Source organism: Mus caroli, unplaced genomic scaffold (assembly GCF_978045245.1).
Source record: "Mus caroli unplaced genomic scaffold, Mus_caroli_1 scaffold_2, whole genome shotgun sequence".
Taxonomy (NCBI): Eukaryota; Metazoa; Chordata; class Mammalia; order Rodentia; family Muridae; genus Mus; species Mus caroli.
In genome coordinates, this window is record NW_028227257.1 from 167,703,909 (window position 1) to 167,723,821 (window position 19,913).

At 41.5% G+C, this 19,913-nt stretch overlaps 1 protein-coding gene across 2 annotated transcripts in view; it reads left to right on the forward strand.

Annotated features, from left to right (window-relative positions):
* The window catches only part of Rsu1 (Ras suppressor protein 1), a 194,962-nt gene that overhangs the window by 49,045 nt on the left and 126,004 nt on the right, over positions 1-19,913 (forward strand). For both annotated transcript variants that reach the window (XM_021149442.2, XM_021149446.3), the window contains exons 5-7: positions 2,866-2,984; positions 4,707-4,789; positions 5,060-5,174. In XM_021149442.2, coding sequence (XP_021005101.1) covers positions 2,866-2,984; positions 4,707-4,789; positions 5,060-5,174 — 317 coding nt within the window. The remainder of the gene's footprint in view (positions 1-2,865; positions 2,985-4,706; positions 4,790-5,059; positions 5,175-19,913) is intronic.

Genomic DNA, 19,913 nt, shown 5'->3' on the forward strand with positions numbered 1-19,913 from the left:
TGCACACCTAGTGGGGGTTTGTTGAATTCTAGATTGCTACCAGGAGTCATTTTAGGTAATGATCATCCTGCTGTCATAGAGCTCACACTACAGTGGGGACACCAGTGGCAAACAAATAGGTGGCAGTGGTGGCAGGGAGTCAGGAGTGCTGCCCCAGTTTACATAGTGGAGCTCTGGTTGCAGATCTTTTCTGCAGGAATTTGTCCTACAGGGTAGTGGGTGTGAAATATGAGCAGTTTTGTCTGAAAGCTCGGTGCAAAGAGGGTTAATGGGAGGTTGAGGTAAAGGGCAAGAAGCCGATGGGAAAGCCACCTTTGTCCAAGGTGATCTGTATCAGTTGTAGTGGGGAAGAAAAGGGATTTAATTTGAAAGTGATATAGAAGGAAGCTTGCCAAGACAGTTACAGATGGGAGGGGATCCTACCTAGATTCCTGTGTTGGGCAGCTATCATAGAGTTAGAGCTGGAAACAAGTTTGGGAAGAGCATAAGCTCAGGCCTGGTTTAGTTGACCTTGGGCTATCTTAGGACATCGGGTAAACTGGACCATGCACCTTAGGTACGTCCTTGCCCTTCTGGAATTGCTTGTATTTTCAGCTCTAAGTTTATTGATTATGTAAAACATCTTTCAGTGTTTGATTCCGTAGAGCTCCATAGAGGTTGCCATTCCCACAAAATTTTCGTTTTTTTGGGAAAGGAATTAAGCTGAGTTTTAATAAAGGAATCTCTGCTCTTAGATCTCATGGAGGTTTATACGTGCACGTTAAGGCAGGATGAAGAGGACTGCTTAGTGTTAGCAGGCCAAATCAAAGTGTGCACTTAGGAGACCACAAGCACCATGGTTAGGTCCTGGTCCAAAGGGCACACTCACCAATCATTGAATTATGCAGTACTTGCCATTTTTTATGATGATTGCAAGACATGAATGAGCTTCAGGCCAGCTGTAGTAAGAGGAAAATTTGAGATGTCCTGAATTTTTGAAGCACAGTGTAGTGTGTATTTTACAAGAAGTGAAAAGCCATAGGGTTGTCAGGGCTATAGTTTTGGGGCTAACTTCATTGTAGAGGACATACCCAACTGCCGAGGACTGTCAGCCTAGTTTGTTGCTAACGCTCATCCTGTAAGCACTTGGTCGTTAGGGAAGCAGGTGTGCGTCACTGACTGGCTTCATAGGGAAGCTTTCTCTCTTGTAGTGAGTAGTCTAAGAGTTTGGTAGGCCCTGAGGAAAGCCGGCCTGGGACTCCCTGTCCCGAGACTTGCAAATCCACTTTTGGCTTCCCTTCTGCGCAGTCATTTCTCAGGAGGCCAGATTGGTCGAGGTGGGCAGCAGCATTGTGTCTGTTATTAGAATGATCAATGGTTGGATTGATTTTCAGTGTCAAGTCTCTCCTCCCTTCCAGTGTCTGTCGGCTTACACTGAAGTTGTTTATACAGTGTTTAAACTGACTTTTAGGTATTCTCAAAGGCAGCCTTCAAAAGAGACATAAAGGTCTAGAAGGGTAAAAGATAATATCGAAAAATTCTCTTAGATTTTTATATATGTATATACATGTATGTATGTATGTAATTTGATTCTCTGATGTTATGATAAGATGCTAGCAAAAAACAACTTTGGGGAAGAAAGGATTTGGCCCACAAGTTACAGTTGATCATCAGGGGAAGCCAAAGCAAGATGTCAAGGCAGGAACTGAAGCAGAAAGAACAGGGAAAACCTGCTTACTTGCTCACTTTCTCTGATATATTTGGTTCCCTTTCTCAAACAGCTCAGGCCCCCCTGTATAAGGAATGGTACCACCAGTGTCTGAACCTTCTTATACCGCTGAGCAACAGGAAAGTCCTGCCCCCCAGACATGCTCATAGGTCAGTCTGATAGAAGCAATTCTTCACTCGGGATTCCCTTTTCCTGGGTGTTTTTAGTTTTTAATTTAACTAACATTAGCCATCCCACATACATGCTCACACATGCACACATATAAATGTGCATATCATAAATGTTATGATCCTAACCTTCTTGTAGTGTGTCCATCCTGGGTGTTACTTTCACAGTGTTACACTTTCAGTCTCCAGAAGTTTATTGCCTCCCAAACCTGAAACAACTCATTTGCCTCTCCCTGCCCCAGGCCCTGGCAACCAGCATTCTAGCTAGAGATAATTCTGAACATTAGTACATAGGTGTTGAACAGGAAGTTGATTCCCTTCCCATTACAATGAATGGATGAAATAAAGCAAATATCCCAAATGTATGTTTTGAAACAGTTTCTCTTTAGACAGACAGGTATTTTAAGTATGGAGCGGGCTATTTGAGTTTTTCTATTGGAAGAAGTAATAACGAAAAATTTCCGTACATTTCATGAGCACAGGTTGTCAGAGTAGAACTATTAAACTATTAGTACTATATGATTGCAATGTGAGGTAAAATATGAAGACCATCTAAGCAGAGTAAAGTGACGTTTACTAGAGGCAGGTGGTGGAGATCAGGGAGTTAAGAAATTGTTAAAGGCCCAAGAATTTCAGTTATTCAGGAGTAAGTTCAAAAGATTATTATATACCACAGTGACTAGCATTAACAATATTCCCTATATTTGAAAATCACTCAGAGAGTAGATTTGTGTGTATTTGCATTTCTGGTGTATTTTCAGCAGCACACACACACACACACACACACACACACGGATGGCAATTTCTTCTTGTTTGTTAAATTATATGAACACAATGAAAAATCAAGTACCGTTCAGTGAACGCAGAACCATAATGTGCTTTTGGACTTCGATCCTGCTGAACTGGGCTTACACTGTCAGGTTCCAGTGTTCTGTGTACGTATGTGCTTTTTAAAAGAAGACTTGTGCCTTCTGTCTCCCCACACTGCAGCATGAATAGGTTGAACACGCTGCCTCGAGGATTCGGCTCCCTCCCGGCTCTGGAGGTCCTGGACTTAACTTACAACAACCTGAATGAACATTCTCTTCCGGGAAACTTCTTCTACCTCAGTGAGAAACTTTTAATTCTGTAAATCTCTTTCACATGGTACTTTGGTCCTAAGAGTAAAAATTTATTTGCCAGTGCTGAAACTCGTAAGAGAAATTATTGGGCATATATATTTTTTCACCACAGAGTCCTTTTGAATATTCCTTCATCGCTCAGCAGTATTTATATTTGATGTATAGCTGGCTGACACCATTGGGCAGGAGTGGGCTTAGCAATGTCACATTAACTTTCCAGGAGAGATGTTAGTACCTCGTCTCACATTTAGCTGAGAATCTTGACTTCTGCTTAAAGAGTGTGAACAAAAAATAAAATAATAATGTTTTCCCCAGTTGCTGTTAATTCCCTGAAATACACTGCTAAAGATACTCTAGACAATTATTTGTTAAAATCTACCCACTCTTAAACTGCTAACAATTGTTTAAAAACCGAGCTCAGATCCTCATTTAAGTTTTTGAAGAATTTTTGTACGGACTGATTTAGTCTAGTAGATAGCCATTATGGAATCATTAATTGCGGATGGCCAAATGTTTATCTTTTCATAAATTTCTTGCTGTAGATACACTTGAAAATCAGCATGACTGGTTTCCTAGCAACTCATGAAATACTTAGGGAAGGGCTGCGTGTTTTAAGTTAGCGTTCTGCATCTGTGAGAAGTGACTTCTGTCATGCGGAGACTCTGTTGACAACGTTCTGTGCTTCTGTTCCTCATTTACTTTTGAGTCAGGGTCTCATTCTACAGAGTTATCTGGCTTCAGCCTCAGTGTGGACACTAGTCTGGTCTCACACTATGGTGACTGCCCTTGCCTTAACCTCTTGTCATGATCCCCACACTAGAAAATCTGCTCTTTTTTTGAACCGGCCTCTACCAGACATTCTGAAGCACGTGAAACCAATTATAAATTATCTTCTTGGATCTCAGAGGAAATTATCTTTGTTACACATGTTAACATTCAGTTCTGTCAACCTTACCCATGTTAGAATGAAGGTGGATAGCTGTTAAGGCATTATTTTAAAGTACATCTAATTAAGCATGCTTTGTTGTTGTTATTCCTGTTGACTGCTATTTGAGGATTTTATCCTCCAGTGGCTGTGATCACACCATCTTTGTATAATCTGTTCATGGCGTGACTTTTGGCATTCTACTTGCTTCAGGCTTTAATCTCTTCAATCCATGTCATTCATTCAACTCCCTTGTCTTCATATTGTTTCATCATTGAAGCTAACAGGGAGTGATCTGATTAGGGGATCAATAAATTGAGATGATGACACCTATCACCAGAAGGCCCTTCATGTACATATTTATTCTTAACACCGATCTGTTTGTTTAAGAAAGTGCGAGTCTGAAGTAGTAGATCTTGTTTGGTTACAAGAGCCCCCTTCCTCTGGATTCTGATGTGGGTGGCACAGCAGTCCTTTCTCTGGAGATGTTAATGGTATGATCTGGTGTAAGAGAGAAAAATTGCTACCTTTTCTGAAAACGTTGAAACTGTGCCGAACTCTTCCTGTCAGTCTTCTCGGATACAGATGTTTCCTGGATGTCCCAGTGCCACAATCAACCAGTAAATCTAGGTCTGACCTGCTTGTTATTATAGTGAGCCCTAGGCATGCCACCGTTTTTTCACCAAGCCGGGGTTATTAATCAAAGCCAGCTCCCTCGTATTGATCAGACCTCAAACGGTTGGATTCCATGCCACCCTGCTTATATATTGCTGTTTAATTTGCAGCCACCCTGCGTGCACTCTATCTAAGCGACAACGATTTTGAAATCCTGCCTCCAGATATTGGGAAGCTCACAAAGTTGCAGATAGTAAGTAATTTATCTAAATTCTTAGAAAATCAATTCACTCCCGCAGCCCTTGTAGGAGTGGAATGGAGTCAATTTGAGCAGGAGTAAGGTTTGTTTTGTAGGAATGAACCAGAGCTCCAGCTTCTTTCTTGTTTAGCCACAGACACTTTGAAGTGAATTGAAAAGATCAAGCCCTGAAGGAAGAGAGGGCTTCTGGTGAGGGTGTGAGTTTCTGTTGAGCACCTCTTTATGAAAGATTGTTTTGACAGCTCCCTGTTTTTGTATATTTAGCTCAGCCTCAGGGATAATGACCTGATCTCACTGCCTAAGGAAATCGGGGAGCTGACCCAGCTGAAGGAGCTCCACATTCAGGGGAACCGCCTGACCGTTCTGCCTCCAGAGCTAGGTAAGGTTGCTTGTCCAGTCTCAGTGCTGACTTCAATGAATAGTTATCCCAGCGTTGCAACCCTGGTCAACCTCTCTCCTCTCCTGGGCACTCACTCTCTCATCACCCAGGCCTCCAATTCTAATCAAATTAAGGACATTTGTTATTGATATTATGAATTGACCTTCTGTAATCTCAGAAATTGCTGTCCAGGGATTGCCAAGAACATGGTGGTATAATCAGAGGGGCTTGGGGTTAGAGCTTCCTTTAGAGTACTTGTGTGCGAGCTGAGTAAGCTTTCTGGATCTTGCTACATTAGTAATACCTTTTTATCAAATCAATACTCTTATTATCTGTTAGTTATCCCCCCGCCCCCAGAAAATTTCACCTACTTGATAAACCGTATTAATTACAACTACTTGAGACTTTGCCTTTTCCAATGGTGGTTTTGGTTCTGCCCTTATGTCATCTCCAGTGAGAATTGTTAAATGTACACTTATTGGTAACTCCTTGGTCCTGTTCTTGGTAGCTAAATTTCAAGTCCCTGGGTGGCCCAGGGTAGGCGTCTGGCTTCTCTCTCTCATGACCTCTGAACCCACAGCTTCAGCCCATTGCTGCAACAAGTTCATAGGTGGCATGCGCTTAGAATGCCAGCTCATGGGAAGTAGAGGTAGGCCAACCACGAGCCACCTTGGGTCATACAGTGAGACTCTTTAAACAGAAACAATAAAGCCACAGAGTTCACTGATTTGTCATTTCTTCTATCCTTTGATAGAGCCACCTGGCTTTCTTGAACTGATACGATTTCTTGATTATTTGGTTCTCCACATCAATATAGCACATTGAAAACAGCAGCACTCTGACTCACACTTGGACATCATCATTCTCCACAGAGGACCGGTGCTTTTCAAAGGCCAGTCTTTACAAATGGGGATATAAGATGACATGAGAGAAAGAACATTTTCACATCTGTCCCCGCTTTCTCCCCATGCTTGGCAGAAGGCATCAAGTCAAACAAAACCTACTGACTGACTTAAGGAGGTGACAACCTTGGATACAAAGGTGGTAGGAAGGTTGCAGGCACAGTTCTGTCTAGTATCTAGCACCAGGCACAAGTCAGCAGTTTCCCTGCCATGTGTGACTCCTGGTTCCCACACAGGAAACTCTAGTTCTGAAGCCAAGTGCTGTATAACAGGTAAGCAGGCGCCTGGAGAGGTGGCCTGGTAGTTAGAGCATTACTGCTCTCCCAGCGGACTCAAGTTGGTAACCTGCACCTGTGTAAGATGGCTACCTACAACTGCAGCAACAACTGCAACAACTGCCTGTAACTGCAGCTCCTGGGAATCCAACTTTTCTGCAGCACCTGCATACCTGTAGTATACCCTCACACATATACCACGCATACACGGGGAAAAAAGCTTTAAAGACAAGCAGTCACCTGACTTCATGGATTGAATACTAGTCTCCCCACTTCTCCCTTCTCCTTCAGCCCTGCTGTTGGAGGTAGGAGGATTAATTTTATTTTATGATTTTTCAGGGCTAAGGGGTAACTTAGCACCTTTCTTCACGGAAAGAACAAAGCATAGGGAGCCCCCTAAATCTTGTTGTTGTTGATGATGTTGCTGTATGTAGTACAGACTTGTAAACCTACTAGTTGAGATGCTGAAATAGGGCAGTCCCAGGTTCAAGGCCAGCCTGGGCTTAGTGGACCCTGTCTAGGGTCTTATCACATGCTGCTTAGTGAAAACTTTCTAAGATGGAAAAACTCGCCTAAGGAAAGACTTGGGGAAGTAATTGTTAACCATGGATTTTAGCATTAGCAATACTTGGCGACTTTTTACAGAACATAAATAACCCACCTCCTCCTACGCTATTGAATCAAAACTCCATGTGTGAGACAGCGCCTTGTGTAACAGGATGAAGCTCGCTCAGCGCTTCTGACGTGTGTCTTTGGCTAGTGTGATTAGTAAAACTGGAAGAAGTAAATATGCATTTGGTTGTCACTTTGACTTTTTTTTTTCAATTCTTCAAGCAATATGGTAATATAAAGTATTGGCTAGGCAATTTTTTTTATTGGATAATTTCTTAGAAATGTGCCCAAAACCAGAATAGACTTATCTATGTATTTTAAAACTTTATTCTTTTTTTATTTGATGTAAATATTCTATGTCATCAGTTTTCTTTGATATTTTCTTTAAGCTATCCAATAGCAACTTGTGCAATTTTTAAATTTAATTTAATTTAATTTTCTTAGGAATAGAATTAAAAAAAATACCAAAAATATCTTTCCATGATGCTGCTTTTACAAGCTCATACCTAGACAATGTCGGTGTCCATGTCTGCCTGGTAAATCTTTTTCTACTTTGAAGTGAATACATTAATTTGAAATATACAGGAAAGTCTTGGAAGTCTTAGTTAATAATCCAAAATAAAGGTGAAGACTCTAAATTACCTTTTTTGAGCATTACCTAGTTTTGTTTATTTTAAAAGCCAAGGGTGGCATGCTAGCTGGTAATATAATAATAGCTAGTAAGGCCTTGGATGCTAGGTTACTGTGATAAGTACTTTTCCATGCAGTCTCTCATGCAGTCATGATAGTGGTGAACAAACCTTTGGTGGAGGGGTGACATATCCAGAAGGACTCAGCTCTGGAGTCACAGTGGCTGTACTTGAACCTGTCAATCTCTCCTTCTGACCCTCTTTCCTGAACACTGTGATGGACAGTGGTCAGGAAAGTAGACACTCACCCATCTATCAGGAAGAAGAGTCCTAGACATGTACTTCTGATTTAGAACCAAAGGACAGTACCCCTTTAAGATGGTGAGAAGGAAAGTTGAGACAGTGAGACAGCCCAGTTGCATGGCTGAACTGTGAGTTGCTTTGCTGGTCCATGAGTGAGGCTGCAATACTGTGCAACATGTGCCAGAGATGGGCTTTGCAAAATGAGTTACTAAGGGAGCACCACAGTAGGAATGGCTTCTGTTTGTGCGCATGACCATCTGAACCAAGCCTCTCCTCTCATTCAGCTCATCCTCTGTCTCTGTGGTATCTTCAGGGTATATTTTCAACTTGTATTTATATATTTATTTTTTACATATTGGAATAAGCAAGTGCTCCTAAGATTTTGTGAAAATTCTTTCAAGTAAACCCAGAGTTTGTAATTTGAAACCTCACTGGTGAGAGAATTTCAGCCAAACAAAGGAATCTGGATGAGTTCTGACTTGTCTGATCCAAGGATGTGAAGGAACATAGCGAAATAAAAGTCAGAGGCTTGCTTGGAATTCTTTGGCTCTTCTTTTCCTTGTGTATGTTACTTAGACCATATTTCTGGTATAAAGTACTTGCTTCCGTGTCAGGCTGTACACCTTGTAATGGTTTGAATGAGCAGCAGCACCCCAGGCTCCTGGGAACACTTGGTTCCCAGTTCTGGATACCATCTCAAGGTGTGTGGCCTTTATGGGGCTGAGCCTCGTTGGCAAAACTATGCCACCGAGGCGAGGGGTGTCTTTGAAGATTTCAGCCACTTTTCTAATGCAGCCTTCTCTCTTTCCTAGCCTACCACCATACTATTGTCATTGCCATGGTGGTGGGTTGAGATCACTTTGAAACCAGGTGCCAAGATAAGCCTTTTCTCCCTTAAGTTGTTTCTGTCAAGTTGTTTCTCAGTATGATGCAGAAGTAACTAATATGGGATGGATCACCAGGTAGGGCAGTCTCTGGATGGTCATTCCTTCAGTCTCTGCTCTACACTTTGTCTCTGTAACTCCTTCCATGGGTATTTTGTTTCCCCTTCTAAGAAGGATCAAAGAATCTGCACTTTGGTCTTCATTCTTCTTGAGTTTCATGTGGTTTGTGAATTGTATGTTGGGTATTCCGAGCTTCTGGGATAATATCCACTTATCAGTGAGTGCACATCATATGTATTCTTTTGTGATTGGGTTACCTCACTCAGGATGATATGTTCCAGATCTATCCATTTGCCTAAGGATTTCATAAATTCATTGTTTTTAATAGCTGAGTAGTACTCCATTGTGTAAATGTACCACATTTTCTGTATCTGTTCCTGTGTTGAAGGACATCTGGGTTCTTTCCAGCTTCTGGCTATTATAAATAAGGCTGCTATGAACATAGTGGAGCATGTGTCCTTATTACATGTTGGAGCATCTTCTGGGTTTATGCTCAGGAGTGGCTGGGTCCTCAGGTCTAATTTTCTGAGAAACCACCAAACTGATTTCCAGAGTGGTTGTACCAGCTTGCAATCCCACTAGCAATGGATGAGTATTTCTCTTTCTCCACATCCTCATCAGCATCTGCTGTCACCTGAGTTTTTTTATCTTAACCATATACAATCACTAAACCCAGACACTATTGTGGATGCCAACAAGTGCTTGCTGACAGGAGCCTGTTATATCTGTCTTCTGAGAGGCTCTGCCAGTGCCTGACAAATACAGAAGTGGATACTCATAGCCATCCACTGGACTGAACACAAGATGGAGCCAGAGAAAGGACCCAGGAGCTGAAGGGGTTTGCAGCTCCAGAGGAGGAACAACAATATGAACCAACCAGTACCCCAGAACTCCCAGACACTAGAACACCAACCAAAGAGTGCACATGATGGGATTTATGGCTCCAGCTGCATATGTAGCAGAGGATGGCCTAGTTGGTCATCAATGGGAGGAGAGGCCTTTGGTCCTATAAAGGCTCTATGCCCTAGTATAGGGGAATGCCAGGGCCAGGAAGTGGGAGTGGGTGGGTTGGTGAGCAGGGGGAGAGGACAAGGAATGGGGGTTTTCGGAGGGGAAACCAGGAAGAGGGATAAAATTTGAAATGTAAATAAATAAAATATCTAATAAAAATAATTAATAGTTGTCTCTAGAGTGCTAGATATAAATTGGGTTACCTGCTAATTTATTTATTTATTCATTCATTCATTTAGCAATTATTAATTTTCTTCTTTAGTCCCCTGCCCCTTTCATTCCAAGGGACTTGCTTTCCCAAGAAGGAGAATTCACTTATTCAACAAGTATTTATTAAGCCCATATTTTGTATATTTGCTAGGGATTATAAGCAGAGACATATCATACGGAGCTGTTGTTCTAGTGGGGATACAGAAAAAGGCAGGTGGGAAGAAAGGGAAAGAGACCAACAGACAATAGACAAAGACAGAAAGCTAGCTAGGTCAGTAAAGAGGATATATCCTATGCTGTTAAAAATGAAGCCTGAGTAAAGTGCTGAGAAAGGGAAGAAGTAGTCTGAGAACCCTCACTTATTGCACATTTAATTCAAACCTTAAAGATGGGAGGTGCTTTCTTCTTTGGGTTTCCAGAATATCCTGAAGACCAGCTGAGACACTTAACCTTGTAGACTAAACAACTACTAGATTCTTGGATATTCCACAGATAGATAGCCATGGTTGGCCTTAGCTGGACCACAGCCTGTAATTTTAATTAATCTTTTACATAGAGATTTGTTCTGTCAGTTCTTTTCCTCAAGAATGCCCAATTAATACAGATTTTGGTACCAAAAATAGTTCTAACGCAACAGAAGTATATGGATAAATTTTTTAAGTATCTGGAATGGGTCTTTAAATTTGATGACACCTACAGTTACTGAAGCCTCTTCCAGAAGCTTGGTGACTATTCAAAGCCCATTGGGTAAACTATTTTCCAAACTTATGGAGACAAATGCCTTTGGGATTGAAGTCAAGGAGGGAGACACTGTAAGTGACAGTAGTTTGCCTCACTTAAACTTGCTGTCTCCACGTTGGTGACCTTGAAGGAAAGCTACCTGTGGATCACTTGCCAAAGCCGACTAAGGCTAACAGTGACTCTCTTCTGTCTCTAGTATTTTCTCTAGTTCACCAGAATCATTGCCCAAGCTGGCTTCATTGTTTAATTGTCCCTGGTCAAATGAAAATGAAGAGATTATGTAAGATGCAGTATTTTTTTTTAAACTTAATTTTTCATTAAAAATTCTATTTTATTGTCTTAGGTTTAATTTAACATTTTTGGAGACCAGGCCTCAGGGTAGCTTAGGTCTCACATCTGCTCTGGTACTGATTAAAAAGTAATTTTTAATATCATTAAAAATAATTATCCTGTTGTTTACTAGATACTTAGATGGTTTCAGATATTTAGTTCATCGAATGCTAGCAGTTGGAGGTTGGTCTAGATGGTAGTTAAAGCTGTATAATAGGCACCCGTCATTCATTCAAACTCTACTGTAGAAAATTCCAAGCATGTCCCTTGAGGCCTTAATGAACTCCTGTTGGTTTTTCTGTCCTGCTTGGTATATTCATGCCACCGTTGCCTACGCATACTTGAGTTGGACAATCTTGCTGTGCGTAACTCTCTGACTTGGGCTCTAGTCCTCCACACAGAGGAGGGCAGTGGTGGCTCCTGGCAAACACTCACCCATGGGGGCTTCATAAAGTGACTCTCCATATTCTCCTTAGCATTAATTTATTCTGTTTCTTTTCTCTATGCCCATTAGAAGAGGTAAATTGTGATTCTGGCCTTGATGCCCCTGTAGGAAGCCTGCAAACAGACAGACAAACAAATCACTAAACATATATATGTTCTTGAGGAGCCTGACAGAGGGAATTTGGGAAGACATAGTTTTATAGTTTGAATCTGAAATGTCCCCAGAGGCTTATGTGTTAAGCATTTATTCTCTAGAAGGTTGGTGCTATATTGAAAAGATGTGGAACCTTTAAGGGTTCGTAGAACCCTGGGGGCTGCCATTTGTAGTCCCTGATTGTGGCATCTCTGCTTCCTAATGCTCTCTCCCACCATGAACTCCATCCTGTCTACACAATCATGATGGACAGAGAACTTCCAGAAGTGTGAGCCAAAGAATCTTCGCTCTTATAGGTTTTTGCTGTGAGATCTTTGTCACAGTGATGCAAAAGTAACTGGTAGTCCTAGGTAAGTGGGTGGAATTTTCCTGAGGTGAGCCAGGGAGAAGAGAGAGGAAGAGAGAGCCAAGAGCACCTGTCTTTGTTGACATTGTATCTATATTAAATATTTCCTTATTTAAAATGATTTTATTCTTCTGTCTTGCTCTAACGAATACATAAAACAATATAAGAAAAGAAAACCAGTATTTAGAATATAAACGTGCCTACTCAATATTTTTTATAAGTATCATTTTACTCGAACTCTAACAACCTGGAGAAATTGAGGTCCTTCTCCCCAATTAGTGAGTGAGTAACAGAAAGCTCAAAGAGATTAATGACATGCCAAGGACACATGGGAGATGTTATGATTGACTCTGAAATCCCTCACCCCCCAGACTCAGATACTTGAGTACTTGGTCCCTGGCTGATGGCATTGTTTGGGGGGTCTGTAGACATGAGCTGGTGAAATTGGGTCACTAAGAACAGGCATTGAAGTTCATGCCCACTTTTGGCTCTAGCACGTTCTTTTTGTTTTCTGATCAACCATGATGTCAGAAGCAGCAGCCACAGTTTCCTGCTACTAAAGACATCACAGCTTCTGTTACTATGGCCTCACATCCATGTTAGACTGTGTCATTCAAACCTGTGAGCCCAATTAAATCTCTCTCGTCTCCTCAATTGTTTCTGTCAAGCATTTTGTCCTAGTCATGAGAAAAGAAAGCTTACACCGGGGTCAGACTGGGCCTTGGAGTGGAAGTCAGGCCACTATGTGTGGTAAGTTCTCCACGTTAAGAACAATAGGATGCTGGGCTGTTAACCACTTTGTTTCATGCCTTTTTAAAAACAAAATAACATATAGATTGGCCTATATAAATAAAATCTTATTTTAAAAAGCTGTATATATTAATGAAGACACATACTGTAACAGACCTACTGTTAAGACTATGGAATGGCGTGTGGTTTGCTGTGGCTGAAGAGATAGATACACCAAGTGGCAAAGGCTCATTTATTTTCTATCTTTGTTTTTTTCAAATTTGTTAACTGTGTGTGTATGTGTGTGTGTATCTTTGTATGTGTGTGTGCACATAAGTGAAGGTTCCAGAAGAGGGCATCAGATCTCTCCTGGAGATGGAGTTACAGACAGATTTAGCTCCATAAGCAGGTGCTGGGAACTGAACTGAGTCCTCTACAAGAGCAACAAGTGTTCATAAAGATTGAGCAATCTTTCCTGTCCCTGCAGAGTTTCTTTCTACCCAAAGCCACGTTACTTGTCTATGTACAAAATTGGTTACTCACATCTTGAGGCTGTTTTTAAACTTAATAGAATTACGTATTACCGTAGTTGTTTTGCCCAAATATCTCTATTTGCAAAATTGCCTCCTAAAGTTCGTCTCAGTTGTGGTTTTTCTGAAGGAAGAGCTCGCTGCCGTCTCTGTAAGGGGACCCTAAAAGGGATTTTCATTTACTTCAAATTACATTGACATCGTTTATGTTCAAAGGATCTGATTTTTAGTTCAGAGCTCTTGATTTCAAAACTAAGTGTTCCTTCTGGTAATTTATAAACATGTTGATATTGAGCCAGTGAGGAGGTATAATATCCCATTAGATGACAGATTGTAATGATCCCAAACATGTTCCCTAATTTTATGTGAAAAAAAAGAAAGTGAAAAGAATACAAAATTTTTGCCAAACTTTAAATTTTGACTTAGCACTGCTGGCTGGCTTTTTCATGATATTCCTGTGGTAATCTATTTTTCACCAGACTTCACAAAAAAGGCCATGTTTCATATCTTTTGATTCTCCGTGGCCTTTAGTTGGTCATCAAAAACGACCCCCTCTCAAGCCTCCTCCATGATATTTTTTAACAAGTCCCGCTTTATATATTCTTTTCCAGTGAATCATTGGCCCCAGAAAATGCTTTAAGCATGGATTTTTAAACGTGCTAAGTGAGCCGTATTTCTACCTGATGAGTTACTGTCGTAAAGGGGGTGGGAAGCTGTGTCATATCAAACCTTTCTGTTGTGCAGTATAAATTTCAGGAGGCACGTCAGGTTCGGTGTGATTGAGCACGTGCATCAATCTGTGTTAGCACCAGCTGGCAAAGCATGCCACTGTTTGCAGTGGGCATCCTTTGATTTAATGGGACACTAAATGTGTTCTTGCCCTGAGAGAAATGCCGGCAGTAACCAAGCTCCAAGATTTAATTTTTGTTATTCCACGGGCATGTCTGTAAATACAGTTCTCATCACCTGAATACATATATAATGCCTTGTAGTTATATGGCATCTCTCTCCAGAGCATCTCTTGAGCAATGCTATGCTCAGTCTGACCTTGGATAATATTACAAATGTGAGTGTGAACACTTTGGAGTAGACTGGGGATGGGTTTCCTTTATATTGCCAACCCCCGGGATCTAGTGATGAAGCTGCGACTACACTTTTTCATAAGTCATTTCATAAGTTTCAAGATTATGTTCCTTTAGGCCTTTCTGGAACTGTTCATGTGTTCTAGTTTCCTACAATGACTAGTCTGCGGTCAGAGCATCTAAATATGCCATGTGTACTTACGTCAGTTTGAAGGCCCTGGACTTCAATGCTAAGAAGCTAGTCTAAGCTTATACTAGGCCTCAGTTACCACCCCATTGGATGACCATATTCAGTTTTCTTTTTTATACTAGTTTCTCTGTAGGATGTGTTCTTATGTCTGCTGGTTTGGAGAACAATAGTAAACGAAGCAATTTCTCTCCGCTGAGAACAATAATCCCTGAAAGAAGGAAGCAATGAAGCAAATGGTCAAAGTTTGCAAAATAGAAATGGCTAGTAATGTCTCCGATTGCATAACCGTAGGCTCCCTGTTACCCACCTGTCTGATGGGTAACCTTTATCTCTTACCTGGCTTCCTGAATCTAAAAGTCTGAAATCTGACACTCACTAGAAGCCAGTAGAACTCCCTCCTTGGAAAATTCCTCTTCTGACCTCTTGTGGCAGGTTGAAGTCCAAATACAGATAACCATAACACTACTGTATAGAATTGGCTTCCAAGTTTGTCTGCGGTGGCTACGGGATTCAGACTGTGTCTGTGGTGGCTATGGGATTCAGGCTTTGTCTGCTGTGGCTACAGATATAAACATATTGATAATTTAGATTTGGGCCCATCCCTATGATATCTCATTATGCAAATGCAAACATTCCAAAATCTGAAACAAATGTAAAACCTAAAACTGCCCTGGACCCAGGCATTTCAGATAAGGGCTACTCAGCCTCAGACAGCCTCCTCTACGAAGTCATAGCCTTACTCTTTCATGTCAGTTGTCCAGTGAGGAGGTGCTCTTGTATAGCCACAAATGGAATGCCGTCGCCTCCCTAACTAGAATCTCTGGGTGCATGCTGGGAAGGGTTGTGCAGGTACTCTTGCCTTGCACTGGTGAACAGCTCTTACCTGGAGAAAGCATCTTCTCCCTCACCAGCCTGCATTGCCACACCCCTTGCTGTGAGAGCCAGCTGGAGGGCGGGAGGAGTCTGCGAAGTCTCTCTCTGTGAGAGCATGGCTTCTCTGCTTCTGTAGCCGTGGCGTGTGGCTCTTGTGTTTACAGTTTTACTCTCCGGTTCTCCGAAGACTCTCTATTTATCTATTTCACCTACTGTCTGATGGTAAATTGAGTGTCTCAGAAACCTTATGTGCACCTCTTATGCTGATGTGCACCTTTTAAATCGATGCTGTCTGTGTTGGCTTGGTATAGTTGGGATTTGCATCTCAGGTCTCGCTCCTACCACCTTGGATTGGTTCAGAAGGGACTTTAGTAGCGATTTAGTTCTTTCAGAGAACTAGCTTTGTAGTTGGGGTTTCTTTACCCGTGTTTGATTTCTTACTAATCCCCCCTCCCCTCCACTTACTTTCCTACCAGTTTGATTTATTTGTTTGTTGTTTTTAGCTTTGGGTGAGAAGTGAGCTTTCTCTTTCAATGCCTCTTCTAAAATAAGCACTTAGACATATACAGATTCCCTTACTACTATATTAGCCTTATGCCACATATTCAGTATTCGCCATATTTTCCTGCTTAAAATAGTTTCTAATTACCCTTCTGACTACATTTTAGTTATTTCAAAATTGAGAATTTTGGCTCTCTAAAACTTGGCCATTAGTGTTTCTATTACTGATTTCAGACTTACAGTGTTGCAGAATTTCTAGCCATCATCCTTTTAACACTTAAAAGCCAGCCTGGTCTACAGAGTGAGTTCCAGGACAGCCAGGGCTACACAGAGAAACCCTGTCTCGAAAAATCAAAAAAAAAAAAAAAGTGTGTTGATTAGGAGGTGAGGAGATGGATCAGTCGTTAAGAGCTCTGGCTTCTCTTCCAGAGGACCTGGGTTCAACTCCCAGCACCCACATGGCAGCTCACAACCGTCTGCGACTCCAGTTCCAGGGAATCCAACAGCCTTACACTTGCCCTACAAATCACCAATGCACATACAATAAAATTTAAAAATAATAACAAGTAAAAATGTATTGACTGATTTGCTTTACGTTCTACTATATAGTAGGCAATGTGCATGTATGTCCATCTGTCTCTAATGAAATTAATTAATTTATTAGGCAGGGTCACATGTAGTCCAGGCTACTCTCAAACTTCCTATGTAGCCAAGGATATTTGGACTTTGATCTTCCTGCTTCCTTCTCTCTTTCTCTGGGCTTATAGAACTGCACCACCATACCTAGTGTATGCAATGCCACCACACCTAGTGTATGCAATGCCAGGGCTTCCAGCATGCCTAGCAAGCACACTATGGACCGAGCTCCATCTCTAGCCCTGAACACTGTGTCCCTGAGAACATGAACTCTACGATCTTCCCTTGCAGACTGAGTTAAGCTGAGTTCCAGCTAGGAGATTTGTTATTTGGGAGCCACTTCATTCTTTGAAGGTGTTTTTAATGCTTGATCAGGATGCAGGCATACTAGGGACCAGATTACAGCAGTTCATGGGACTTTCTCTGGATGGCCTTGTTTACAGTGAAGACTGCATTCAGGATGCTTTGGGCCTAGTTTTTGATTCTCTGCCAACTCCAATAATGGTTCAGTTACATCTATCTGGAGTTGTTCACGCCTGGGGCTTTTTGTTTTGAGTTGAGGACACTTGTACTAGCTGTTGACATTGTTGAGTCAGTGATTCCTGGAAATCCTTCTGTGGCTGTTTTGTTTTGTTGTCCCCCACCCCCAACCCCCTGTTTTTCCTAGTTCCTTTCTTCTTCCTGCTGCCTTGCTTCCTTTGGAGACACATTGTGAGATCTGTCCTTTCAACTCTGCTAGTACTGTGTTGTCTGATCTCTCACTTCAGGCCTAACTGCCTAGAAATGCCTGAGGGAGAAAACAAGGAAGAGTATGGGATTTCCCTAACACATTTCCTCTTTTTGTGGGTCTAGTCCTGAACTGCATCTTTCCTGATACCTAGAAGCGCTCACAGCACTATTGTCTCATCCAGCCTGGATGCAGTCATTTGGATTCATTTTGATACCTGTGCACATTGAGAACAGTAACCTAATGTGTTTTTCTTACTGTTTGACACAGCTTCAAGAAGGAATTCTTTCAGCCGTCCATTCACTGAGAGTGTTTCTTAGCAGACATAGATGGGTCCATCGCTAAGCATGTTTTAAGTGTATCTTGGGTACCATTTCCCTGTCATATTTTAACTCCCCAGGTTAATCTCTTAGTCTTGATTGCCTTTTATGTCATTGCATATCTAAGACTGTGTTAGTTTCCTAAGTAGTGTTGGGCTACAACATAGGTGGCTCAAATAACAGAAATTGATCTCTCTCCTCATCGTGAAGGCTGGAGGTCGGATACCAAGGACTGGATCTTTTTGAGTGTTGGAACTGTTGAAGGGTCTGTTTCATACCTCTTTTCTTCACCCATGGAAGACTGTTCCCTCTTTGTCTTCCTCATCCTATGTCTTCACAGACCTTTCTATATGTATCTAAATCTCTTTCTCTCCTCTGGATACCATAGAGATTGGATTAATGTCCAATCACAGGACATCATTATTAGTGAATCACCTCAATGATGTCCCTGTTTGTGAATACAGCCACTTTGTGAGATCCTGGGCCTTACATAAATTGTGGGGAAATGATCTAACCAGTTCTCCCATGTCTGTAGCATATCTGATGTCCTTTGATGTAGTCTCCTTGTTTAGTCCCTTTAATTATTACAGCTACTGCTATATTGTAAGGCATTATTGTTAATTGTCAGAAGATGTTGATTCTGTTGAGAAACCCATGAAACTAGGGTTACATTTCCACCTAGGAAGCTTTATATATAACTTGGAAACTATTAAGGTACCCTGTAATTACCCACGGAGTCTTCAGTATAACATTTCTCCCCTAAACAGTCCCGTGTTAACTTTTTATTTTAGGTTTGTTTAGCCAACTGTTGGCTTACTGCTCCGCTTGTAAGTCTCTCATATTTCCTATGGATTCATGTGCAGTATGCAAATGAAGATTAAGTCATAGAAGCCCCATACATAAACTCATTGAAATGAGGGGAGAGCCACAGAAAGGAAACTACATCACTCACTCGACCCCTTCTCTTTCAAACCCAGTTCACAGGGTAAAGTGGTAGATGGTCATATATTACGCTTTCAAAAGAAGTTGGCTTTTCCTCTTGCATTTAAAAGGTTATGTGCTACACAGCGAGGCAAATAAATCACAATTCACTACAACAACCAGTGGCCGTCAGTTATATAAATTGCTGTTGAAACACGAAATCTGTCACTGAGTATGTTCTGACCATTTAGCAATTGAAACAGTGTTAACAGAGCCTGCTGAGTGGAAACCACAGAAGCAATTGTAGTGGCGCATGCAATTAGCAAGATCAGTGGTCAGTGTTAGAGGTTCACTGCTTGGTCATTTCAGTTGACTGACTCAAGTGAAAGCAATTGCTATCCCAAAGACTCAGCGAGCTGTAATTTATTGTAAGAGGATGCAGAAAATGACCTACCCAACTTGACATCCAAGAAAATATTATTCCTCACTTTCTGTGCTCCTAGAACAGTGATTACAGGATGATGCTTGCTTGCATGATCATAGGTGGGAGGTGAGAGGCTATTATTGACCATGGGCAATTAACTAGTGGCTACCACTGAATATGACTCCTTTTCCTATCAATTATTAACTCTCTATAGCTCTCTAGGGAGGTGTGTGTGTGTGTGTGTGTGTATGTGTGTGTGTATGTATGTATGAAACTTTCTGGTGTGTATTATTTCTTTAACAGCTCTTTGAACACCAATTTATTACAAATGTGTGTATTTTCTTGCCTATTCCATTGCTCAGTGTCAGTTCTTAGCCATAATGTCGACCACAGCTTTTTATGTTCACGTCTAGTTCTACTAGGTAGAACTGTCTTTGGTGTTGTTTCCTTGGCTCTTTTGTGAAATCTGGTCAGCTAGGGGGCCTGAGTGACAGAAGAGTGCTCTGACTGTGAATGAGTTCCCCCAAAATTCATATGATAGGAAAACAAAAGCTTTCAAGTCGTGCTGGTGGCTTTTGAAATGGAGCCCATGAGCAATATGTCCAGTTGGATGAGATCATGTAGGTAAGAATCACTAGGATGGATTATTGACCTTATCAAGAAAAAGAGAAGAGAGGGAGAGGAAAAGGAAAGGAAAAAGGAGGAGAAAAAGGAAGAGGAGGGAGAGGAGGAAGAGGAAGAGAAGAAGAAACAGAAGTAGGTATCCTTGCTCTCTCACTGTGCAGTACCCTGTAATGATAAGGCAGGAAGGCCCCACTACACACCCACATCTTGATACAGTCCTTCCTAGCTTCCAGAATGGTGCCCAAAGCATGTATCTTTTTTAGAAGTTGTCCAACCTATAA